Source organism: Hippocampus bargibanti, linkage group LG04 (genome assembly GCF_051943395.1).
Source record: "Hippocampus bargibanti isolate YZ-2025 linkage group LG04, ASM5194339v1, whole genome shotgun sequence".
NCBI classification, from domain to species: domain Eukaryota; kingdom Metazoa; phylum Chordata; class Actinopteri; order Syngnathiformes; family Syngnathidae; genus Hippocampus; species Hippocampus bargibanti.
In genome coordinates this window covers 13,937,696-13,965,000 of record NC_142737.1, presented here as the reverse complement: position 1 = coordinate 13,965,000, position 27,305 = coordinate 13,937,696, and the positions used below count along the sequence as shown (strand labels likewise).

At 41.0% G+C, this 27,305-nt stretch overlaps 1 protein-coding gene across 5 annotated transcripts in view; it reads right to left on the bottom strand.

Annotated features, from left to right (window-relative positions):
* The window catches only part of ntrk2a (neurotrophic tyrosine kinase, receptor, type 2a), a 104,377-nt gene that overhangs the window by 21,292 nt on the left and 55,780 nt on the right, over nt 1-27,305 (bottom strand). For 4 of the 5 annotated variants that reach the window (XM_088994170.1, XM_088994172.1, XM_088994173.1 and 1 more), the window contains 4 exons: nt 24,244-24,374; nt 6,475-6,647; nt 5,704-5,859; nt 4,669-4,759 (listed from right to left, as the gene is read on the bottom strand). In XM_088994170.1, the coding sequence (XP_088850296.1) occupies nt 4,669-4,759; nt 5,704-5,859; nt 6,475-6,647; nt 24,244-24,374 (551 nt within the window). The remainder of the gene's footprint in view (nt 1-4,668; nt 4,760-5,703; nt 5,860-6,474; nt 6,648-24,243; nt 24,375-27,305) is intronic. The other variant, XM_088994171.1, reaches the window with a different exon arrangement.

Sequence of the window (27,305 nt, the reverse complement as noted above, 5' to 3'; positions counted from 1 at the left end):
GTGTGATTTTTCATCCTTTTATCACTGACTTCTTTCTCAGCTGGGCTATATTTATTTGTAGCTTTCTTTCATCTCCTCTGGTATCCAACACTTTGGCCTTGCCTCTGACCCCTCCCTCACCCCCCGTCGCCCCCAAACACACACATACCACCCTCCTCCGCCATCTCTGGAGCTGCTCCAAGCATACTAAACACAAGTTTCCTGATTACTTTTCTTCCTGAGAAAACGTTGGATACAACTCAGCGGCTCACCGGCGCTGCCTTTGTGCGTTGCCATGGCGACAGCCTCAGCACACTTAGCTTTTATTGAAGAGAAGAGGGGATGTGAGGCGGGTCGCGGAACACAAGAGGGGCTGGAGAATTTTCATTTGCCGTCACAGTTTGCAAAAGCAAGCCAGAGGGGAATCTTTGTATTTGCACATCACTTTTCATTCCGCACAATACTGACGTTCCTGATTGAGTTTAATTGGGACGGCATTTAGACAATTAAAAAGGTAAATTTTCACACGGGCTGGTTGTGTGAGCTGTGTATTTGGATTTCCTGTTGTAAATGGCACCCTTTATTTACACAGTGTCAAACATGAAAATGCTTGTGTTTCAATTAAAGGACAACCGACGTCTCCGGACAAGTTATGTCCATAATTAGTAAAATGGCTTCAAATGACTTCTACTGGGCGTATTTTAATAAGATTCCACCGCATATAGCTATATTTTACGTTTTAAGACTCACGCTGAACATTCAGGAAGTCTTGTTTTAGAGTTGGTGATGAGTCCGTACATGACGTCAGAAAAGGACCGCCTCCTCACCGTAAAAAAGACGCATTGTAGCGTCTTTCCATCACGTCAATGAATTTTGCTGTACTGTTTTTTTGTAAAACCATGTCTTACACCCAAAAGCCGCCAGCAGAGGGAGGCAAATTCCATGGAAAGATAGTATCAGCCTGTGGAAACGAGCTGATTCATTCCTCACCGGAGCTGGTCGCCATTTTTCTGCCTCTTCTTGGGTGAGACATTACCCCCCGCCCGTTTGCCTCAAAATGGCCCAAATAAATTATTTAATCGATTGCAAACATGTATGCTTTGCTCATCAGGACTATTTGAATCATATTCATAACTGGATGTGTAACAAGAAAGCATATTCTCCGAATCTGAAGCCATTGTTTTGATTCACAAGCAATGCAAGACGTCTTGACATGACGTCACGAAAGGGGGGCGGGACTTTCTGAAAATGCCCAATTCGCAGCTCAATTTTTTTGCAGATTTTGATTTTTAAGTAATTTTTATTGGTGTTTTGCATTTGACTAAAAATATCATACTGCATGTTTTGGGTATTTTAGATGCTATAATATATAATATTTTTCTGGTGTCAGTTAAAAAACAAAAAAGTGACGTCGGTTGTCCTTTAATGTCTCTTAATGATTGTCATTAAGAGTCGTGATTATTTTTCTTGGTACAGATTGTGAAGGAATATAACGTTTGTCCTTCTGTCAATTTTTTGCATACATTTGCAGTTAGGCATGTGAGGACATTGGAAACAGCTTTTCCTGTGCTGCGGTGAAATTTTACGACAGCTACAAACTGCAAGCAAAATAATCAGAAGAATGCAGCTGTTCCTGACTTTTTTTCACGTGAAGTATTCTCCTTTCATCATCAAAAACTTTTACCATTTGCACTTTTTCTATGAAGAGGCAAAAAAATAAAAGTAAATACCGTCTACAGCAGTGGTGGACTGTCAAGGCCTGCAAAGCCTTCTCTGCTGGCCTAAAAATATCTGAATCACGGACTGATGTTAATTATATTTTGTTTTATCAAATACTTTTTATGAAAACAGTTTGAATTATTAAATAATTCAAAATTTTCTTTTAGCTTCCTTCCATTACTTTCCCCCCGTTGCGCTGCTTCCAAATGTGTGTTTTTGTATTTAAGCAATTAACCAATCACATATCAGCCATCATTTGTTACCAGCGTTAGAAATCTACCTGGATGCCTTCACAATCAGTTCTGCGGGCCTTGTCACATCAAATGTGTCAATCAATCTGTTGCTCTAACCAATCACATTTCGAGTTGGCAACCCAAAAAGAGTAACAATACCTTAATGAAGGCGCTGGTCAACATCACAGTTTTCAAAAACTGCTCTGATCAAAAGCCGCTAGTGACAAGAGCATACTGGCCAGAGCTAGCACACTTTATCGGTAGCATAAGCAAATATATCGATATATTGATTTAATAGCACTTTTGTCAACTCACAATGGCTGAAGGAGGAGAATAAATGGATTTAGTTGCAGTTTTACTGTTTAAGCCATTTTCAAGATGGACCTTTCAAGAAAAAATGGGTAATGGTACCCTCTAGTGGATCTATAGTCAATCACACCCATAGAAATAGATAGGTTTAGAAGTGGCGTAGAGACGAGGTTCATGGCAAACCCGGAAGTGACGGCACGAGTTGTAGCGTCCATAGTAACGTGGCTTGGTTTGGCATAGAAATAAGATAGTTTTGAGCGTATTTAGGTCTATTTAACGTATGGATGCTGTATAAAGGAACAACAGTTGGGGGCCGCAATGTTTCGCTTACGGATGCTTCAACTACAAGCTGAAAAAAAAAAGAATTTCGTTCTTCAAGTGAGTGAAAATGAAATTTGTATAAAAAGAAAAAAAATAATTCGTTTTGCAATGTTTTAGCGACTAATTTTCGTCCTGTTTTCGATCTTCGACCGTGTATAAGTACATTCTAGCTGTTCTTCATTAGTATGAAATTGAATTGGCTCTGCCTCCTCAAGCATGTAACTAATTCGACACTAAATTTGAACTGCAGGGGTGTGCGTTTCACTAAACATTACTAACTTAGCAATATTGCTAATATATTGCTAAGTTCATTGTTAACGCTAAAAACGTGTCTCACTAAACATCATTTAGCAATATTGTTAACGCTTAGCAATATTGCTAAATAGCAAAGTTTAGTGAAACGCGCCCCAGGTTAGCCGACTGCTCATACAACATACTAATAATTACTTCTTGATCTTTTTGATCCGTTGTAGATTTCACACATATATACACTATACACAGTGTTACCTAATCCTCTACAATTTCTGATTTAGTCCAATTCCGATCACCAATTAAGTATGATCATTCTTTATGAATGTTATTTTTTTCACGTTTGAAGGTTACAATCACACTCAAAAGATAATTATACTATGTATTTGAATTTTCAATCTTAAAGAGCTGTCATTTCTATTATTCATAACATTTTTAGACTCTGAATAAATATACATCAATAGTGGTGTATTTAATTGCAATTGTATGTTTTGGATTATAAAAAAATTATAATCCAAAGCATATCTGATCTTGAAAGTTTAGGTTTTTGGACTTGTCCGACTTCACATCGCGCCGAAAGATGACGTGAGAGTGAAGTAGTTGTCTTCTAAAACATATTTAGCCACAAAGTATTAGAATTTCGTCGAATACCGGAAGAAAATCGACGAAAAACGAGCAAAAATTATTCATATGGTACGGAACTGTGTCAGAGGCTACAACTCGTGACGTCATCAGTGACGTCACGACCGCGGGCGCAATGCTATTGCCTCCTTTGGGCACTTCTAAACCTATCTATTTCTATGATCACACCACACTTTTTTTCAGTCTGGATTGATTCAGACGCAGCACTACTGAAGGCCTAGCCATGAAATCCACAGCCCGCCACTGGTCGACAGTATATATGACATTTTCTTGGCATGTCACTTTGATTGAAGACATCGCACGGTTATTATTGGCTGCAAACACACCATAAAACATCCATCCCTTTGCCTGTTCAAACAAACATCCCCCCAGCAGACGGTTGTTGGATGCAAGATGCTCCTATTTACACTCACTCATCCAATTACAAATTTAAGAGGATCCGTGTAAAATTTGGGATTGTGATTAAGGAGGTTTTGAAATCACATTTAACAGTGATTTCAAACGTATTGTACATCATTGTTATAGGTTCATTGTTTGTTATACAGTTAAGGTTTGAACTACTTCTGCAGGTAATTGTAAACATCTCAGGGGGGTGTCAGTTCCTTGGGGCAAATAAAGTTTACAGGTCAGTGAAGTACTTTTATTTTATAAAAAAATAAAGTAGCGGTGTATGTCAAGTTAAATCAATAGCATTCAAATAAAAATAATTATTCATGTTAAGTTGAACAAAAGGCTGTCTTTATTTTAGGTTGAATTAACCCTTTGATTCCTTTAATACGGTGGTTACTGGAGTGGACAGCGATTCAAAAATTATTTTTCCTTATATGAATTCATCTTAATGTCACAGTTGTGCATGAACCTTATGTTGCCATCCACTGCCATTGGTATTCATGACTAAAAAAAGAATTAAAAACACTAAAAAATCTTGATGTCAGTTATCATATTTGTGCACGAAAGGATTAAAAAATAACTTTAGTCTCAGACATCATTGTTAAAATGTGTACTTCTAATTCAATATCAACAAAACCGATTGTCAGTTTAATGCTCTGTTTGCAAGTAATCACTAACTTAACCAAGTTCCTTTTTTAATGTAACTGTGGCAAAAGTGGTCATGCCCCTGCAGGTCTGGGGGAGCAAAATGGGGCATCATATAGGGAGGGTAGGGTGGAGGGAGTAGTTGCCAAAAAGCGTAAAAGCAAAGAAGTCTGACACATACACCTACCCTGTAGTAGTCAGTGCTGTAGACATCTCTGGACATGCCGAAGTCTCCAATCTTCACCAACAGGTTTTCACCTACCAAGCAGTTCCTGTTGAAAAACAAACCCCAAATAAAAACCAATGTTAGCCAAGAAACACGGCGTGTCAGGATAGTCAGGTATTGATTTGACGCAAGGAAATTGCAGTGTAACTTTTTTAAATTGAATTCAACTGTAGATAGAGCTGCGTTTTATGGATTAGCTATGGCGTCCGTCTTCAATTCAGGAAGCAGCTACATATGGAACATTTTAAAGGAAAAGATGAAAAAGTCTGATTTTGGACAGACCTGCAATGACTCTTCATTTCCATCCATCGATTTTCTTGATTGTTTCTCCTCATTTAATATCCATGTTAAAATTCAAACAAACGGCTTGAGTTTATTTTAAAACACTGTATCTCATGATCCAACTCAATCCATGTATTTATTTATTTATTTATTTATGTGTTTGTTTATGTATTTATCCTTTTGTTTATTCTATGTATCTATTTATTTATTTGTTTTTACATTAATACGTTCATCCACTCATTCACTTATTTATGTATTTATATATCTATGTATTTATCTATGTAGTTAGTTAGCTAGCTATCCATCTAGTCAGCCAGTTAGCTAGCCAGTCAGTCAGTCAGTCAGTCAGTCAGTCAGTCGTTAGTTAGTTAGTTAGTTAGTTAGTTAGTTAGTTAGTTAGTTAGTTAGTTAGTTAGTTAGTTAGTTCCCAAGAATAGCAAGCTTTAGTCACTACATTTTGTGTTTCAATTTGTATTCATGCCATCGATTGGGTTGGAGTTTGATCAGTAAAATTATTGTACTTATTGAATTCATTCAAATGATTGCCTTGAATACACATTGAAATAAAATGTTGTTGAATTTGGAGTTCGGAAGTAAATTCACTCTATTTTGCTTTGATTTAAATCAAACAACCTGAGTGAGGACACTCAATATTTTTATACCTATGAATGGATTATGCGTTGTACAGTCAAGACATAAGTGACAAACCTGGTGGCAAGGTCGCGGTGCACAAAGTGTTGTGACGCCAAGTAGACCATTCCGGACGCTATCTGCTGGGCGATGTGCAGCATCTGCGACTGAGTCAGCTCCACTGGTCTGGTGGTCTGGCCTTCCGCCATCAGAACTGCATCCGGACCGTGAGCCCTAAATGGGGGAGAAGTGGGGACGCCTGTTTAGGTTTGTCCTGTCCTTCATGTTCGCTAATGTTAGTTTGGACACAATGATTATTGTAAATTTGTTGGGATTGATTGGAGAATACTGCAATGTTAACCCACTCATGCAGACTTGCAACCTGATAACATGGTAAGGTGTCCACAGAAGTAAGTGCTTTCCCTGAAGGGGTTAAAGTGCACTCACGAGTAGCAATATGCTGCTTCATTAGGTTCTGTGCAAAAGGCTCAGGTGGACACATCTTGTCTTGAAACCATTTTATCGTATCGCTTTGTGACAGAGGCTGTGCACAGTGTACCGTTTTTTTTCCCCCGGTGTATAAGGCCCACCTAAACTCCTTCTTTTTCTTGAAAAAAAATGACCATGCGCTCACAACTACTGTCAGCAGCCACCGACTGACTCCCTTTTCCCCTATAGTGCGTAACCCCAGCCTCTACTGTACCGGCTTATATTTGGAAAACTTTTATATAATTATATATTATCTTCGGAAAACGTTTTTCATTCATTGGAGGTGCGCCTGACACTCTGGTGCGCCTTATACAGCGGAAAATACGGTACATCGATTCAGTCTTTGGTGATGATCCTTGCCTGAGAAACTTGTTGAGGTCTCCGTGTTTCATGTACTCGAACACCATGATGAGGGGGTCGCTCTCCACGCACACACCGTAGAAGGTGACGATGTGCTCGTGCTGGAGGTTGGTCAGGAGCTCAGCCTCACGGTGGAAGTCCTTGCGAGCATTTTCGCTGGCCTCTTTAAGGGTCTGACACAAACAGAAAGACACAGACACGCATGCACGGTGACGTTTTATTCAACTGACAAATGGAAAAACATTCTGCCACACTTACAAAGATCAATTAGTCATCAGAATGGAAAATCTTATGCCTTGTAAAAGTGGGTTACGGTAAATAAGCAGATAGCAGCTAGCACAGATTGATTAGGAGAAGAAATTACAGCTGCGGGTCGCGACGAATAGTTGAGAGTTAAAGGACAACCGACGTCTCCGGACAAGTTGTGTCCATAATTTGTAAAATGGCTTCAAATGACTTCTACTGGGCGTGTTTTACAAAGATACCACGGCATATAGCTATATTTTACATTTTAATACTCGCGCTGAATATTCAGGAAGTCTTGTTTTTGAGTTGGTGACGAGTCCGTACGTGACGTCACTAAAAGAACGCCCCTGACTGAAAAATGACACATTGTAGCAGTCCTTCCATCACGTCAATGTATTTTGCTGTACTTGTTTGGTCTGAAAACCTCGTGTTGCACCCAAAAGCCACCAGAAGAGGGCGTCCAAGCTCCATGGTGTCACGTTTTACGAGGTGGTGATGGCGGGTTCGGATCCCAAAAAGCAGGCATGAGGGAGCAGGAGGTTGTTTGACAAATTGTATTAAAATAAAGTCAGCAGGAACAAAATGTAAAACATCAAAATGATCTGAATGGAAAAAATACAAAGTAGCAAAAGAAAACCAAAAGTAAAAGCCCGTCAAGGTTAAACAAACACGTACACAATGCATGCAGCAAACAAGCAGCAAACAAACAATGAATCGGCACCGGATGATCGTGCCAGGTGTCCTTTTAAGTGTCATTGATTTTAACGACCAGCACCTGCGAGGCTGCCGGCAGGGCTGACGTCGCTACCCGCTGGTCGCCAATCTGATCGGGACGACCAGCACCTGTGCAGGTGCAGGCGGGGCTGACAGCGTCCCCCGTTGGTCGCCAACCAGATCATGACACATGGAAGGAATTTATCAGCCTGTGGAAACGGGCTGATTCATTCCTCACAGGAGCTGGTCGCCATTTTATTGCCTCTTTTCTGGGACGCTACATTGGATTGGATTAGATTGGATTGGATTGGATTTGCCTTTATTAGTCTCACAGTGGAGAAATTTACATTTCACAGCAGCAAAGTTATGAAAGAAATGAAAGTAGAAAAAGCAAAACACAGGAGCTGATGGAAAGGCAGCCACTCTCACGGCGCCGTCTTGAAGTCAAAAGAACAAAAAAAAAACTAAATAACAAATAACACACAAACATAGAGAGTCATTCATTCTTAAGCACTTTCTGTACCCTCTTTGTAACATAAAACCCTCTGTTACATAAAGCAGTTCCAGATGAAAGAGGAGAGGATCAAAGCGTCTCTTCACCAGTGGATCAGGGACATCATGGTGGAATGTGCACGTCAACTACAAGCTAAATGTTGAAAGCAAACACGCAGCTGTAGCATCCATTGACGAAAAGAGATTGTCTCACATCTCCTGTCCCACATAAAACAGCTTCAATTCCATCCCGCGACAGTTCCATATACGCATCGGCGCTCTGCGCTGACGCTCCTTCCTTCTTATCGCGGGCTCCTCAAACCATGCATCCATCCAGCCGCAGACTGTCCAACAGCACCGACCTCCCACTGAACAAAGCGGGGCTGTGAAGATCCTGCCCATTACAGGCTCAAAAAAGCACAATGGCCCCTTTGGTGTCCAGCGATGGCAGTCGAATGGCACCGACATTCCTCCCATTCACAAACAGTACTGGCATATTCATGCCATTACATTGCAGTCCAGATGCCTCAAAATGGCATGGAATAAATTCTTTAATCGATTGCAAACATGTATGCTTTCCTCTTCAGAACTATTTGAATCATATTCATAACTGGATGTGTAACAAGAAAGCATATTCTCCGAATCTGAAGCCATTGTTTTGATTCTCCAGCAATGCAAGACGTCTTGGCGTGACGTCACGAACTGGGGGCGGGACTTTCTGAAAATGCCCAATTCGCAGCTCAATTTTTTGCAGATTTTGGACACTTTAAGTAATATTTATTGGTGTTTTGCATTTGAATAAAAATATCATACTGCATGTTTTGGGTATTTTAGATGCTATATAACGTTTTTCTGATGTCAGTTAAGAAACAAAAAAGTGACGTCGGTTGTCCTTTAAACCCAATGTGAGTATACAGAGGATCAGAGTTATGCATGTGAAGCGATTGTTTTCAGAGTGGGATGGATGGAAAAGGTCCAAAGTCATCTCAAATGGGCGTATCAACAAAAATAGCTGCCTGTTTTTTTCTGTTTATTTTTTTGGATCTTTAAATATGACATGAAGAGCATCTGCAATATCCAGTTACAAGGCGTTGAGGATGATGCGACCTGGTATGCCTTTACCAAAGCTGCCTCAGAAACGACAATAGAAATTGTTTACTGATGCTCTATGTTGGGGTAATTCGCAATACGAATCTTTTAACATCTTTTTACATCGTTTGATTACGTTTTGGACTTCCTGATACGTCATATCCTGCCTTCCTTTACATGATGTCACATCCTATTATGTCTGTCTTATAAATGCTCTCCCAGCAGTCTTTCGCGCTCTTCCTTCTTCCTGTTTCCTCTTTTCTTTCTGCCCCTTCTCGGCCGGCCCCATGATGCCCCTGCTGTCTACAAGATCAAACTAACTTATTCAGTTCAACATCTGGCTTCCTGCTGATTTAACCATCCTCTGCTATCAACACCCTGAGAAGCCATGAACCAGGAACAAACGATCACTTCCAACCCATTACTCCAGTAACTCATTCACTGCCATTCCCAAATTTATTCGGGAATTGAAAATATGACATTGAGTACCACTCACGAATTCTAGTTTGGGAGCCGATAAAGCGCTGGACAATGTTTTTCCCTTCCACAAGGGGCAGCATTGCCCTTTTTTTCCATGTTAGCGCTTTGTTCCAGCTTCAGTTGTTGTTAAAGCGCTATATAAACCAATATGTATGTATTGGATTGTGTTTTGGTCAGCCGCCGTCATTTCATACTCTTATAACTACAGGTTCATATACAGTAATTTAAGTTTTTTTTTCTGATGAAAGAAAAGAGTCTAACATTTCTTACGCTGCATTAAATGTTCATGTAGTCCTAAAACTTAATATTCTGTGGGTCATGGAATTCGAGTGACAATGACAAAAACCATGGCACTGGAGTGGACACATTTTTGCACGTCTGGCAGTGAATGAGTTAAAAGCTTTCTAATATAAAATAGAGGCTATGTGGGGTTTTTGAGCTGCACAGTGACAGAGAGGAAAAAATGTCAACGGATTGCCACTTTGGCCCAGAGAATGAATTGCTGCTGTCTTTTAAAACGGTTGTGCCAGAAAAGTATTTTTAACCGTATTTTTAACGATGTTAAGCAAGACTGTCTTTAAGGGTTAAATTATTTAAAAAAAACATCATGAGTCACTCACCAACAGGATTCGTTTTGAACTATAGGAAACCTGTCAAAATGTTTTTTAAGCCCAAGAATAATTACAGCAAAAAACAAACATCAATTTGTAAAGCGTCAATTTGTAAAGTTGAGACCCTCCTATTTGCTGATTGAATTCCCATCTTCGCTTGAATCCAATCTGTCATCATTTCCATCAGCCAGGGTTACATAAAACATATGTTTGTGACAGATTGAAAACGTCGACTGTAATACGCGAGACACAGGAAATGAAAATGATAACAGCTATGTATGCATCTCGCCTCAGAAGACGGAAAAATATATGCAATCACTTTTGCCCTACATGAATAATAGATCGTCTTGCGATGGTAAATGCTGTGCATATATGTTCCCTTTTCCACAAAGAAAAAAAAGCTCTGGTTACAAATATAGGTCCAAGGCACAAGAGCAAGTTGCTGAAAAGGCTCAGTAGGGGGCGGGGGGGAAAATGACACAATGACCCCGTGGCAGCCAGAATGTTGAGATGCCAGAAAATGAGATGGACCATAACCCTGGCCCCATCTCTTATCAACCAATCGAATCTCCATCGAGACCATTATGGGCTGTAATGGGAGCTATCTTGACAATGGAGATTATTACAGTCCAAAATATGACCTCTTATGGAAAATCTGAGGGTGGGGTGTTTAAACTTTTTGCAGTTCAAAGTTTATTTCTGCGGGGGGGAAAGAGGGGGGAATAAAATAGTTTCCTGTGATGTTCTAATTCATTGTCATGCACCTGTACGCTTTATTTATATTTTTATAGTTCATTCAGGAGATAGTTGATTCTTTCCTTTGGAGCAAAATGTGAACAAAAAAAATGTCAACCTTTAAGGTTCCACTTTGAAGTAAACACAATCGTAAAGTTTACTTACTAAATGGCTTCATGTCATCAGGGCCTTTTTATTTTTCCAATTTCACCGCGCGGATATCTTAATTAATATCCAAATCCAGCTCATGTTTCACGATGAGAAATCTTCAACCACAGCTCAAAAAACCACTAATCTGCTTTACATTGCGAGCATAAAACATTCATGAAAGAGTAAAACATCATTTATTAAATAGCGTGTCGTTTGCCTGCTGCATTTGTGTATTTATTTTGACATCGAATCAGTCCAAGGAGACCAAAGTTAAACCAGTTAAAACAAAAATATGAAAACACATTTTTTTTTTAACTTTGCATGAACATCGATGTCTCTGCTTGGGGTCGGCCCCCGATTTGGTCACAGTGTGAAATAACTCATTGCTGCACAAAAATAGTATACGAGGGCGGGAAGTTGCAAATTCATCGTCATGACAACGCGATGTGACAGCTATCAAATGTGATGACTCCCTGAATGCGTCAGAGCCTCCGTGTTGGGTACAATGAATACAAGTAATGCACGCGTGGTGCATTTGGGTCCCCCCGACAAATAAAAATAATCAACATCTGCGACCTGGAGGAAGGGGCTCCGGGGTGGGGGGCAATAGCTACTTCACATTTACATGTGTAGAAGGAAGCATTATTGAAAGAGTTCATGATTGATGAGTCGTATTTGGGAAGCCAATGTGTATGTGTGCGTGTGTGTGTGTGTGTGTGTGTGTGTGTGTGTGTGTGTGTGTGTGTGTGTGTGTGTGTGTGTGTGTGTGTGTGTGTGTGTGTGTGTGTGCGTGTGTGTGTGTGTGTGCGTGTGCGTGTGCCTATGTAAATCTGTATGCTGATAAAGAGATCCAGTGATCAATGCCACCTAGCAGTATATATAGTACAGTATAATACAGTACAAGTCAAATTTGCCTTGGCGTTATGGGCTAGTGACTGATTGATAGCCAAGCCTTTCAGTATAGTCGGGATCATTAGCTCTGCTGGAGCGCGTATGATATTGTGACGTGCACGTGTTTCTGGTGTATAGTGTACATGATGGAGCGTTGGGGTAATTGCAGTGTTTGTTAATGTAAAGATTATGCAGCGAATGTTAATATGCAGATGTGATGCGGTTCCTCTCACAATGGAGATTTTAAAGCCACATTACCACCTGGATATTTGCTGAACAAACGAGCAAACGCGAAAACACCTGGCCACAAGAAGGCACTTAATACCTGTCCAATTCAGAAAGCAGTAAAATAATTAGTCCAAATGAATATGTGTCACGGTTTGTGAGGTGGTGATGGTGGTTGTGGATCCCAAAAAAGCAGGCAGGAGGGAGCAACAGGTTGTATTTGTGAAATTGTATTAAAATATAGTCAGCAGGAACAAAATCTAAACATCAAAGTCATCAGAACAAAAAAGTACAAAGTATCAAAGAAAACCAGGAGTAAAAATCTGCCAAGATTTTAGCCACTGCGAGACTATTAAAGGCAAATCCAATCCAATCCAATCCAAGATGAAACAAACCTGACAGGATGAAGCAAACACATTCACAGTTCAATACAATCCACTGCAGTACAACACAATGACCCGACCCCGAATGGTCATGCAGGGAGTCCTTTTAACTGCCACTGATAAGGACGACCAACACCTGTGCAACTGAGGGCGGGGCCGACAGCGTCACCTGTTGGTCGCAAACCAGCTCGTGACAATATGTGATACAGAAAGGATGTAGGGTTAGCCTGGGAGTCTTTGCCATGAGTGAGGGTGTATTTTCCGGTGTATAAGGCGCACCAGAGTATAAGGTGCACACCCAATGAATGGTGTATTTTCAAACTGTTTCCACATATAAGGCGTATACAGGCGTACATATAATAGAAAACGTTTGCCAAATATAATATATAAATATGTAAAATATATCCAAATACTGTAGAAGGCACCCATCGTCATGAGGCGCTGCAATAGAATCTGGGGTTATGCACTACTTCTACAGGGAGAAATGAAGTCGTTGGCTGCTGAAGAGTAGTTGCAAGACCTGTTGTGGCTCAATATGACTATACATATAAGGCACACCTGCGTATAAGGCGCAGGATCATCTTTTGAAGAAAATCAAGGCTTTAGGGTGGGCTATATACACCAGAAAATACGGTAATCTGTAAGATTTTTATTTTTCAGGCTAATATGACATGAGTTGAAAATTGTCTTAAATTGTTTTGGAATCATAGTTTGTAATATAGTCACTATTTAAACTACATCCCATAAAATATTTTGGTTGGTCTCATTTTTTTTTTCATTATATTTAGCACAATTCAGTTTATATTGCTTCATATAGTCTGAGATTAATTCCCCCCACCCCCATCTATCAATTTTATTGCACTTATTTAGGGTCGTGTTGTGAGGACAGGAGCTCAAACCACAAATGAAAGCCCAAGACTTCCCTTATCCTAACCACTTTGCCAAACTCTCCCCAGGGTGGGTTTTTGAGGTATTCCCGGGTCTGCTGAGTAGCACATGAATATCTGTCGCATGTCTCCAGTTCATCCCTTCACCTATTTACCATTTTTACTCTGTGACTGCAATACGTAATCTACCTCATATCACTGGGAGACCAGCATAGATTTATCTAATCAACGGGGAGATTATTTTGCTGTTATGATTAAATACTTAATAGTATCTTTCATCTTTTGAACAAAAAAACACAGCATATGGGGGCACCCGACTCAAAGGAGAATACAATTATTGTTGCTTTCAGTGATTATATATAACATGACTAAATGGCCAGTTAAAATGGAACCAGAACAAAGAGCATCAAAATCCTGCATTTGCTACAAAACATGTTGAAGCTTTGCCCCCAATTAAGGCTGCTTTAAACAACCTTAAGGAAAAGGGATTAATTAAGTGAATAATTAGCTTCAATTTTTTTATTCCCTCCAATAGTGACCAGCGCTCTGATGAAAAACAACCGCAACTAATCACCGGGTATGGAATCCATTCTCACAAACATCACGCCCCAATAAACCATTGGGTGTGTTATGCACAATGTAAACTTGTCTTGCTTCAGTATTCACTTTAATGCAGAATTAATAGAGGATCAGGATGAATGATCTTACAAAAAAACATTACCTCAAATACAAACCTCACCTTCAATCAGTGGTGGGCCATCAGGGCCTGCAAGGCCTTCTCTGCTGGCCTAAAAATATCTGAATCACAGACTAATGTGAATTATATTCTGTCCATGAAATCTTATTAAATCATTCCAAATTGTCTTTCAGCTTCCTTTCATTGCTTTTACCCCGTTGTGCTGCTTACAAATGTATGTTTTCGCATTTAAGCATTTAATCACATTTCAGCCATCATTTGTTACCAAGGTCAGAAAACTACCTTGGACGCCTTCACAATCAGTTCTGCAGGCCTTGGAGCATAAAAATCAATGTCGATAAAAGTGTTGCTTTCACCAATCAGAGTTCGAATTGGCATCCCAAGGCCTGCTGGAAAGCACTGGAAACATCTGAGTTTTCGCCAGCCATGATTGGCTAGTCACTAACCAATCATAGTATCACTAGCCGCTAGTGAATAGCATACTGGCCAGAGCTAGCACATTGTATCAGTCATGAACTGCAGAAGCAAATATATTGTTGTGCTGATTTAATAGCATGGCTGCAGGAACAGAAGAAATGCATTTGGTTGCAGATATACTGCTAAAGCCATTTTCAAAACATGCCTTTTAAGAATAGATAAAAGTCAAAGTCAGCTTTATTGTCAAATATGCAAATATCGTCATTAAGGTTGGACAGCTCCGAAGCTAGCAAAAATCGCAAATAAAATTGCAATTTTATGAAGTTATCATGAATCCACACATTCAAGTTAATTCCAGGCCAACGCCACCTTCGAGTGGACGTATAATAAAATCACACCACACTCCTAGCTGATTGATTCAGACGTAGAACTACTGAAGGCCTAGGAGTGCCATGCATGGCCCGCCACTGCCTTCAATAGTCGTCAAGCCCCAATTATTCACTGTGTGTATCTCAAAGGAAAAAACACATTTTTCAAGTGAATTGCTGATTTGCATCCAGCCAGAATAGAATCAAATACTGTGCTTCTTCAAATGAAGACCTCCTCTCTAATAATGCCCCAATTACAGCAGGTGCATCATCAAGAAAGAGAAAGTGTTGGTACTATAAGATGTCTCCTAGTTTGTGATGTAATGAATAATTAGCATATAACCAATAAAAAAAGCTCTAAAACAGACTTTGCCTCTATTCAACATTGGGTGAGTTATATCCACGTGGGGGCGGGGCTTGCGGGCCCCTGTACAGCTTCTGTATTGTATTATTGTTTGCATTGCATTTCATTTCCACGGTACGCTACTATCCGACAACGGGTAGAAATAGAGTACTAAGAGCACCTGATTTCGCATTTCGCCGTGAAAAATATCTGATTTGATTTGATTGACAATTACATGGTTGAAATTGGTGTCAAACAACTGTATACTGTATAAGAAGACTACAGTATTGTGACGTTCTCATCCTCTTTGAAGTCCAACGCAACGTATGCCATCTTTATTATGGTAGAAAATGGCGTCTGCTACACAGCGCAAGACACGGAAGCTGGTCACGGTGCCACTTATACAGATTTCGATAATGGTGGTACAGTATAGAAACCCCTGAGCAAATATCGATTCACCTTAAACTGCTTTTGTATCAATATAAACATATATATAAACACATATATATAAACATATATATATATATATATATATAATATATATATATATATATATATATATATATATATATAGCAGAATGGCCGGCGGGAGATTAAAAAGAGCACCGTAGTAACTGGATAACCATCAATCGTACTAAACGGAACTAATTACACATAAAAAGATGAGAAATCTGCCGGGAAATGAAAATAGTTTCGTAATAAGCTGTATTATCAATATAACCGATATCGATATATCGATATAACGAGACTTTACTGTATATATGTCGGTTAAAGCCACTTCATTTATTTCCGACAGCTTCGTTTAATGTTCCAATATTATGCATTATTATGCATCAAAACGGAGGCTGGTGAGAAACGGTGACTCACAGCATTCCAACAGTGCGAGGAGGGGGGGAGGGGGAGAGAGAGAGAGACAGACAGAGAGACAGAGAGAGAGAAAGAGAGACACAGAGAGACAGAGAAACAGAGAGAGAGAAAAAATGTGCGACATTAACATTTGGAAAAAAGAAAATCTCTATGGAGTTTAATCAATGGACTGACTAATTATTTCATGATGAATGCACATTAGTGAAGTAACAGCTTTAAGCGTACAACCTCAGGTCCACTTGTACAATCTTAGTGTTGTATAATGAAATAACATTTCCTTGTTGAAATAAATCAAATATAATGAATCTTCCCCCCCTCCCACTTCTGCACTACATGATCAATAATAATAATAATAATAATAATAATAATAACAATCATCAGCATCAATATCCAGCATCATCAGGGACCCCCATGCTTGTTTTTTCGCGACGATCACACCCAATGTGGGGCCCTGGAAGGCCCCTCCGCATGACTTTTTTTTAAACCCATTCCCCAGCAGAAACAAGTATACACGTTTTTACAAAAGGTTGAGTGGAGAGCAAGGAGAGGCCTCGAGTTGTCAGAGGAGCGTATCCTTTCACAGGAAATCCTGGAATAACGATTGAACTGAGTTCATTTAAATTTATTGATAAAAGGTTTATTGACTCTGTACTGGTAGAGACTAATAGTTTTGCTGAACGAACTGGGCAGGATTTGCAAACTGTTTTCATAGCCAGTATCAATGATACCATATCGAACATAAAAAGAAAAAATATGTTTTTCACAAAAAAAGGAACGTTTTTCACAAAAAAAATTGTTGGGAGGGGTGCGGGGGTTAAGAAGGGTTGTTGGGGAGTTGACTAGTATTCCCTTCCACTCCGGTGAGTGCTAGGCTCCTCACTTTCCAGTGAGCCCCCACCTCCTTACCCCTCTGGCTGATTGGCATTAAGCCGCATCAGGGGCCTAAAAGCCTGGGTGTTCACCCTGGCGCCGTTCTGAGGCTTCCCACCATCATAAAATTCCAATTGCTAATTGAACCTAACTGAATTTAAACAACTAAAGTCAAAATATAATTAAAAACTAACTATAGTAACCCTGTTAAAGACTAAAATTTGGATTGGACTAAAACAAAGTAGGAGACTTACCACTCAAAAAACGTATACATCAAGGTTAAACTTGCTGCTACCAAAACACAACAACATGCTCTTGTGACAAAAGAATGAAAGGCAATGCAGGTGAATTTGCCTCTATTCAACATTGGGTGAGTTATATCCACGTGGGGGCGGGGCTTGCGGGCCCCTGTACAGCTTCTGTATTGTATTATTGTTTGCATTGCATTTCATTTCCACGGTACGCTACTATCCGACAACGGGTAGAAATAGAGTACTAAGAGCACCTGATTTCGCATTTCGCCGTGAAAAATATCTGATTTGATTTGATTGACAATTACATGGTTGAAATTGGTGTCAAACAACTGTATACTGTATAAGAAGACTACAGTATTGTGACGTTCTCATCCTCTTTGAAGTCCAACGCAACGTATGCCATATTATGGCCATATTATGGTAGAAAATGGCGTCTGCTACACAGCGCAAGACACGGAAGCTGGTCACGGTGCCACTTATACAGATTTCGATAATGGTGGTACAGTATAGAAACCCCTGAGCAAATATCGATTCACCTTAAACTGCTTTTGTATCAATATAAACATATATATAAATATATATATATATATATATATATATATATATATAGCAGAATGGCCGGCGGGAGATTAAAAAGAGCACCGTAGTAACTGGATAACCATCAATCGTACTAAACGGAACTAATTACACATAAAAAGATGAGAAATCTGCCGGGAAATGAAAATAGTTTCGTAATAAGCTGTATTATCAATATAACCGATATCGATATATCGATATAACGAGACTTTACTGTATATATGTCGGTTAAAGCCACTTCATTTATTTCCGACAGCTTCGTTTAATGTTCCAATATTATGCATTATTATGCATCAAAACGGAGGCTGGTGAGAAACGGTGACTCACAGCATTCCAACAGTGCGAGGAGGGGGGGGGGGGAGGGGGAGAGAGAGAGAGACAGACAGAGAGACAGAGAGAGAGAAAGAGAGACACAGAGAGACAGAGAAACAGAGAGAGAGAAAAAATGTGCGACATTAACATTTGGAAAAAAGAAAATCTCTATGGAGTTTAATCAATGGACTGACTAATTATTTCATGATGAATGCACATTAGTGAAGTAACAGCTTTAAGCGTACAACCTCAGGTCCACTTGTACAATCTTAGTGTTGTATAATGAAATAACATTTCCTTGTTGAAATAAATCAAATATAATGAATCTTCCCCCCCTCCCACTTCTGCACTACATGATCAATAATAATAATAATAATAACAATCATCAGCATCAATATCCAGCATCATCAGGGACCCCCATGCTTGTTTTTTCGCGACGATCACACCCAATGTGGGGCCCTGGAAGGCCCCTCCGCATGACTTTTTTTTAAACCCATTCCCCAGCAGAAACAAGTATACACGTTTTTACAAAAGGTTGAGTGGAGAGCAAGGAGAGGCCTCGAGTTGTCAGAGGAGCGTATCCTTTCACAGGAAATCCTGGAATAACGATTGAACTGAGTTCATTTAAATTTATTGATAAAAGGTTTATTGACTCTGTACTGGTAGAGACTAATAGTTTTGCTGAACGAACTGGGCAGGATTTGCAAACTGTTTTCATAGCCAGTATCAATGATACCATATCGAACATAAAAAGAAAAAATATGTTTTTCACAAAAAAAGGAACGTTTTTCACAAAAAAATTGTTGGGAGGGGTGCGGGGGTTAAGAAGGGTTGTTGGGGAGTTGACTAGTATTCCCTTCCACTCCGGTGAGTGCTAGGCTCCTCACTTTCCAGTGAGCCCCCACCTCCTTACCCCTCTGGCTGATTGGCATTAAGCCGCATCAGGGGCCTAAAAGCCTGGGTGTTCACCCTGGCGCCGTTCTGAGGCTTCCCACCATCATAAAATTCCAATTGCTAATTGAACCTAACTGAATTTAAACAACTAAAGTAAAAATATAATTAAAAACTAACTATAGTAACCCTGTTAAAGACTAAAATTTGGATTGGACTAAAACAAAGTAGGAGACTTACCACTCAAAAAACGTATACATCAAGGTTAAACTTGCTGCTACCAAAACACAACAACATGCTCTTGTGACAAAAGAATGAAAGGCAATGCAGGTGAACAGAAAGTGGAGCATGTGAACTGTACTTGAAGGTATGGGGGGGTGTCCACAGGTCATGTATTGTTAATGACAAGTCTTCCTCAGTCAGATTGAGTTTCACATCCACGATGTAGAGATGCATGAATACATGAGGATTTGCTGGGGGAGGCAAACTGTCTCAATTCGACTCGGAAGTCTGCGGCTTAGATTCTCATTTGACGTATTGCTGGCGACAAAATGCAGAGTGGGGAAAGGGAACTGTGAGACCAGACGAAGGCGAGGTTGGAAAATGAAGGATGACTTTTTAACTATTTATACCTGAAGTGCCATGCTCGCATATAAATACAGAAAGAGAGGAGAGAGAGAGAGAGAGAGAGAGAGAGAGAGAGAGAGAGAGAGAGAGAGAGAGAGAGAGAGAGAGAGAGAGAGAGAGAGAGAGAGAGAGAGAGAGAAAAGAAAAAAAAAAAATCCATATTTGCTATGTTTAACTCATTCACCGCCAGACGTGCAAAAATGTGTCCACTTCAATGCCAGGGTTTTTGTCATTTCACTAAAATTGCAAGACCCTCAGAACATTGAATTTTAGGAGTTCAATGCAGCGCAAGAAAACTTAGATTCTCTTCTTTCATCAGACAAAAAAGAATTAATTCCTAAATTGTATGGGTCTGGAGTTATATGAGCTTTAAATGAGGGGCGGCTGTCCAAAATACAATGCAATACATACATATTGGTTTATATAGCGTTTTAACAACAGCTAACACTGGCAGAAAGAGCGAACATAGAAAAACATCGTTAAACACTGTTAAACATCGTGTCGAATTCAAAATACTCCTGTTTACATTCAAAGCCATCCATAACCTTGCCCCTCTCTATCTTTCTGACCTGCTTCAAATCTCTGTTCCCTCTCGGTCCCTCAGATCTTCATCCTCCCTTCACCTCTATGTGCCCTCTGCCCGTCTCACCACGATGGGATGCAGAGCTTTCAGCCGCTCTGCTCCCAAACTCTGGAATTCTCTTCCACCCAACATCCGCAATATTGACTCCCTCCCTATTTTCAAGGCTCACCTCAAAACCCACTTGTTTAAAATTGCTTTCAATGTATAGTTCTATCTGCTATTTTATTATGTATCATTTTACTTATGGTTTTGTTGTTATGTGCTTTGTTTTATTGTTTTTATTGTAAAGCGTCCTTGGGTGTTTTGAAAGGCGCTTGAAATAAAATGTTTTATTATTATTATTTAAAAAATGGAAATGCTGCCCTCTTGTGGAAGGGAAAAAAATTGCCAGAGGTCATTGCCAAAGGCTATGGCTAACGCTTTATCGGCAAACAAACAAGAAAAACCACGAACAAATTCGGAAATGGCGCTCTATGTCATATTTTCAATTCCCAAATAAATTCGTGAATGGCTGCAATTGAGTTAAGTGAGTAGAGGAGTTTCATTTGGACAAAAGTAACCCTTTGCCGCCATCTTTAGCCATCTATTATTTAATGATCCAAGATGGCGCCGCGGATGGCAGCTTCGGTGACACGCTCCCTAGTATTGTTCCTGGTTTTGTCATTTTCATTTGTTTTTTGCGATCCTACGCGACTCAGTTACACGAGGGAAGAGTTACTGAGCATTGGGGAATCCACTCTTGGACTATTTTCACCGACACACCAAAATCTACAAGGTTTTTCGGGGCTGCTCGCGAGCGGCGTAGCAGCTCTGTACGGAGCTTTGAGACGCCGCCGTAGGAGGGGGAAGCGAGCCGGCGTTCTCGTCAAGCTTCGGCAGCGTGGATTTCGAACGCCGCTCCCATCGATCCACCTCGCTAATCTACGCTCACTACCAAACAAGATGGACGAACTTCTGCTTCTCACAAAAACCAATAAAACGTTCGCCCGCTCTGCTGCGCTGTGCTTCACTGAGACTTGGCTCAGTGACCGCCACCCGGATTCCGCACTACACCTACCCGGATTCCGTCTCCTTCGGGCCGACCGTGATACGGAGCAATCGGGGAAATCCAAAGGCGGTGGACTATGCTTCTACATCAACGAAGAATGGTGCACCGATGTCAGGATGCTCGACGCACACTGCAGCCCTGGTTTGGAATCGCTGTCTCTCAACTGCAAGCCATTCTACTCGCCACGTGAGTTCGCTTCCTTTATATTCGTTGCCGTGTACATCGCGCCACAAGCTAATGCTAACGCGTGTATACAAACGCTAGCGGACCATGTAAACCATCTCGAAATAAAATATCCAGAATCACCCCTGATCATTTTGGGCGATTTTAATCAAACACGTTTAAACCGTGAACTTTCCAAATATAAGCAGCATATTGACTGTTTCACCAGAGGAGAAAACATTCTAGATCATTGTTACACAGCACTCAAAGGCGCATACCGGTCTGTTGCGCATGCAGCATTGGGTCTTTCTGACCACTATTTAATCCACTTAATTCCCACATACAAACAGAAACTCAAATGTGTAAAACCGGTAGTCAAGACAGTTAAAACATGGACAGATGAAGCAAAGTTATCGCTACAAGAATGCTTAGACTGCACTGATTGGAGCGTCTTTGAAACTTCAACGGGCACATTGGATGAATACACAGACACTGTAACATCATACATCAGTTTCTGTGAGGACATGTGTGTACCAACAAAGTCCTTCCGCTCATTCAACAACAAGCCATGGTTCACTCCCAAACTCAGGCAGCTTAGGAAAGAGAAAGAATCCGCATTTAAAAGCGGCGATCGAGCAGTTTACAAACTCGCCCGAAACAGGCTGACGAAGGAAATTAACATCGCAAAGAAAAGTTATGCGGAGAGGCTTAACAAACAGTTCTCCGCTAACGACTCTGCATCGGTGTGGAATGGCCTGAAAGCAATAACAAATTATCGTTTACCTTCCCCCCAAGCAGTGTACAACAATGGTATGGCTGATGAGTTAAATACATACTTTTGCCGATTTGAAAAGGACACCACCATTTCCCCGGTCTGCCCACCATTACCAGAAACTACCGTATCTCCGCCCTCTGCCCTACAGATCCACGAACTGGACGTTAGACGGCTCTTCAAGCAGCAAAAGATCAAGAAAGCTGCAGGACCTGACAGAGTGTCCCCCTCCTGCCTGAGAGTCTGCGCTGACCAGCTGGCTCCGGTCTTCACACAAATCTTCAACAGATCCCTGGAGCAGTGTGAAGTCCCATCCTGCTTCAAACAGTCTACTATCGTCCCAGTTCCAAAGAAACCAGCACCCTCGGGATTGAACAACTATAGACCTGTTGCTCTGACGTCTGTGGTCATGAAGTCCTTTGAACGCCTCGTGCTGAACCACCTAAAGAACATCACCGGACCTCTGCTAGATCCTCTTCAGTTTGCCTACTGGGCAAACAGGTCTGTAGAGGATGCAGTCAACATTGGACTGCATCACATCCTCGAACACCTTGACAACACAGGAACCTACGCAAGGATCCTGTTTGTGGACTACAGCTCTGCGTTCAATACCATCATCCCAGAACTCCTCATCCCCAAACTTCTCCAGCTCGGTGTGTCCCCCACGATCTGCCAGTGGACCCTCAGCTTCCTGACAGGACGGACACAACAGGACAGACTGGGAAATATATCATCCACAACACGAACCACGAGTACTGGAGCCCCGCAGGGATGCGTCCTCTCTCCATTGCTCTTTTTTCTCTACACGAACGACTGCACCTCAACGCACCCAGCTGTCAAATTCATAAAGTTCGCAGACGACACCACGGTCATCGGTCTCATCAAAGACGGCGACGAGTCTGCGTACCGACAACAAGTGGAGCAGCTGGAGCTCTGGTGCAGCCGTCACAACCTGGAGCTGAACACGCTCAAGACAGTTGAGATGATGGTGGACTTCAGGAAACATCCATCACCACAGCTACCCCTCACACTATCCAACTGCCTGGTGTCAACCGTTGAGACCTTCAAGTTCCTGGGAATCACAGTCTCCCAGGACATGAAGTGGGAGGTCAACACCAACTCTATCCTGAAAAAGGCCCAACAGAGAATGTACTTCCTGAGGCTGCTAAAGAAGCATGGCCTGCCACAGGAGGTGCTGCAACATTTCTACACGGCTGTCATCGAATCCATCCTGTGTTCTTCCATCACCGTTTGGTTCGGGGCCGCCACAAAAATGGACAAAATCCGACTTCAACGGACAGTTAGGACGGCAGAAAAAATCATTGGCACCGCCCTACCCACTCTCGAGGACTTGCACACTGCAAGAATCCAAACTAGGGCGCGGAAAATCCTACTGGACCCTCCGCACCCTGCCCACCACCTTTTCCAGCTACTCCCCTCAGGCAGGCGCTACCGATCCATGCGCACCAAATCCAGCAGACATTTAAACAGCTTCTTCCCCCAAGCCATTAACTCTTTGAACTCTTTCAACAGTAGCCAAAATGGAACTGTATAGTGCCACTTAGCAGTTTTTTTGACAACGATACTAGTGCAGCGTGTTCTACCGGAAACAAATTCCTTGTGTGTTCTACATACTTGGCAATAAAGATGATTCTGATTCTGATTCTGATTCTGATTCTATTGGGATTTTCCTGCAGCAAGGTGATTGACTAGAAGCGGACTCTGAATTTTCGAGCAAAAGAATATATTTGCGAAATATACTTTGAACGTTCCATAGGAGAGCACAGGTTGGATTCAGTGAAGTCAACTGCTTAATATTCCCCAACATGCTACGGTGATGCAGTTCAGCAGTAAAAATACTGCCGCGTTCACAATAACTTCCACCGTCGATAACAACATTCCTGGCTTTATTTGTGTACAGAGTCAGATTCAATTGCCAGCTTGATTTGACATGCAGATCTCTTCCATTCCGCCGCTACAAGGGCAATAAAGAGAATGGATGCTTGGCAGCTCTGTATATTAAACATGAGATAAGCAATCCACCTTTGAATTCAATTTACTCGATGTCATGGATGTTACCTTAACAGCCACCAGTATCTTCTCCTGGTCAGGCGACAAGTTGTAACATTCGGCGAGGAAGACTTTGCCAAAGGCTCCTTCTCCCAGTTCCCTTTTCAGCACGATGTTGTGTCTCTTGATGTGGTGGACAACTAGAGGGGGAAGATAAAGAAAGTCCTCTTGGTGAGAAACAGTGGTGGCCTGCAAGGCCTTCTCTGCGGGCCTCGAAATATCAGAATCACAGATTGATGTTAATTATATCGTTGTATTAAGTTCATCCTGTCTACTTGATATCTAATTTAAAACAGATTCTTTACTTACAGACAGTGTATTGTAGGTGTTTCAAATACCTGACATGTTTCGGCGTCTACTTCCGCCTTCGTCAGAGTGTCCGTGAGTGTCCATTGTAGTTACGGTTTCCTCTCGGGGGCCATTATGAATTTGGAGAAGCCATGTTTCATCTCCTCCACATATTACAAATTAATGAATAACTATTTTTAACTATTTTACACTCGTCAGAGTGTCCGTGAGACTCTGACGAAGGCGGAAGTAGACGCCGAAACATGTCAGGTATTTGAAACACCTACAATACACTGTCTGTAAGTAAAGAATCTGTTTTAAATTAGATGTTAATTATATTTAGTCCATTCATTTTTCTTAAATAATTCCCAATTGTGTTTCAGCTTCCTTTTATTGCTTTTCCCTGTTGTGTTGCTTCCAGATGTGTGTTTTCGTATTTAAGCATTCAACCAATCACATTTCAGCCATTATTTGTTACCAGGGTCAGACATCTACCTGTACGACTTCATAATCAGTTCTGCGGGCCCTGTACCATAAAATGTGTCGATAAAACTGTTGCTTTAACAAATCAGATTTCGAGTTGGTGATGCGAATGCCTGCTAGCACGCCTTCATACAACTCCCCAGTTATTTCCTGGCTGACAGTACCATATCGTGAATTTGTGGTGAACCACACTTTTAGATGAGCCATAGTCACAGCTATAGCTGCAATAAGAGTTGTATTGTCACAAAATAGTGATTTAGGTTGGATTGAATCAGACATAGCACTATTGAAGGCCTAGGTGTGAAATGCATGGCTCGCCACTGAGTGTAAGCAAGGAAACCTAAATCATAGATGAAGAGCAATGATGACTGAATGTTAGGTTCCGTCTTCTTCAGGAAGTGACCTCGTTGAGAGTTTTTGGAGTAGAATGAACCCCCAATGTTTCAAAGTGTCCCCCCCTCAAATCCATTATTTTTTATCACGGGCATCATTATTCCTAATGTTGGGAAATGTATTATTTGATCACATTTGGGGAGTCTGTTTGTGCGTGTGTTATCCTTTGCTGCCTTCTTCTCACCTACAGCTGAATCATTCGGCAAACCCGCTTTGTTGCTTGGCAACATGTGACTCCACGTCAGAAAATGTTGAGAACATTTAAGATCTCACCGTCATGATGTGTGTTTCCCTTTATTCTGTGCAGCCCTTGACAATGTACCTCATACCTCAAATGTGTAACTGCCTGCTTACGTTTGAACAACCCCCCCTTCAATCACACACGCACACACACACATGCGACGAGATATATCTATGATGTGATTAGGAAGCACATTTGAAGAAAAGCTGTCCACTCAGAATATCACATTAAGATCGGTCCCTTCGAGGCCGCATCGATTTACACTGAGGGCGAATGAGAGTGAGAATGATAGAAGCCCCTTAAAGCTGCCTGCAAAAATCATAACTTTAGAAGCTTTTTTACATTTGATGTCATCTAATTATCTAAAGCTGGGTAAGCGCATCTCGTTTTCAAACTTGGCTGTTATCACTGCAGCCCAAGATGAAAAAAAAAATCAAACATCCTACATCACGGGTGTCTAAGTCAAGGATCTGGCCCACCACATCATTTTCTTTGGCCCACGAAAGCAAATCAAGCATGTCAAGTGCCATGATGCTCGTCAAAGTCCAAACCAAAAATTTTAATTGTTGTATGTAAACTACAATAACAGTCATTATTTTGGTCCTCAAATTTGAAAAATAGTTATTCATTAATTTGTAATATGTGGAGGAGATGAAACATGGCTTCTCCAAATTCATAATGGCCCCCGAGAGGAAACCGTAACTACAATGTGGCCTACGGCAAAAAATAAGTCAGACATAAACCGTTGTCCTACAACAAAAGACAATCACCCAGGATCCTCTTTGAGAAAAAGACAAGAATCAATGATTGCAAGGAAGTGAAACTGAAATTTGGCCCGAGTGACATTTATGATCAGTAAAGTTCATTTGGACGTTGATTGTCATTCATAGCATGCACCGTATGGTAGTAGGCAATGGCGCAGTAGCGCCACAAATTTAACAATGTGCAAACAACCACAAGCAGTGTCGACACATCCCCAAGTTCACAATGCGCGATGTTGATTCAAGAGAAGTGCAAAGCTGGGAGTCTTCATGTGGATCAATGCTTATTGCTTAATAGTGCGGGGAGGCAATCAGCGGGTTAAACGGTTGAGGTGGCTGTACAAAAGGCAAATGTTGCCCCCTCGTGGAAGGGAAAAACATTGCCAGAGGTCTAACCAGCGCTTTTTCGGCAAACCCCGCAAGAAAAACCAAAACCTGAACAAATTTGGGAATATCGCTTTGAATGAGTTAATCTCTTCTTGAAACAGCCGGGGTCACCAATCACAATTACATATTGCAGTTATATAGTAGCACGTTTACTTTTATTGATTGTGGAAGAAATTTCTAAACAGGAAAGTAAAGACACATTTTCCATGTAAATGCCCTAATTCGTTCCAAGTCCCCCAAATTACAACTATCGATCTATATACACACTTCGACACATACGGGAAAAGTCCCTCTTAGCCAATGGAATGCCAGCAAATTGCGAGATAATAGCCAATGCTGCATTCAGGAAACTCAGAGCTGCGACAAACAAGCATTATTTTTACTTTTCGTAACTTGGAATTGATTTTGTAATATTTTCCAGCTGAGACGTTGCAAATTTCCCCATTGTGGGACTATTAAAGGCTTTCTAAATCTGATTCTGTTTCATCCCTTGAACATTTCGTATGAAGAGAAATTAG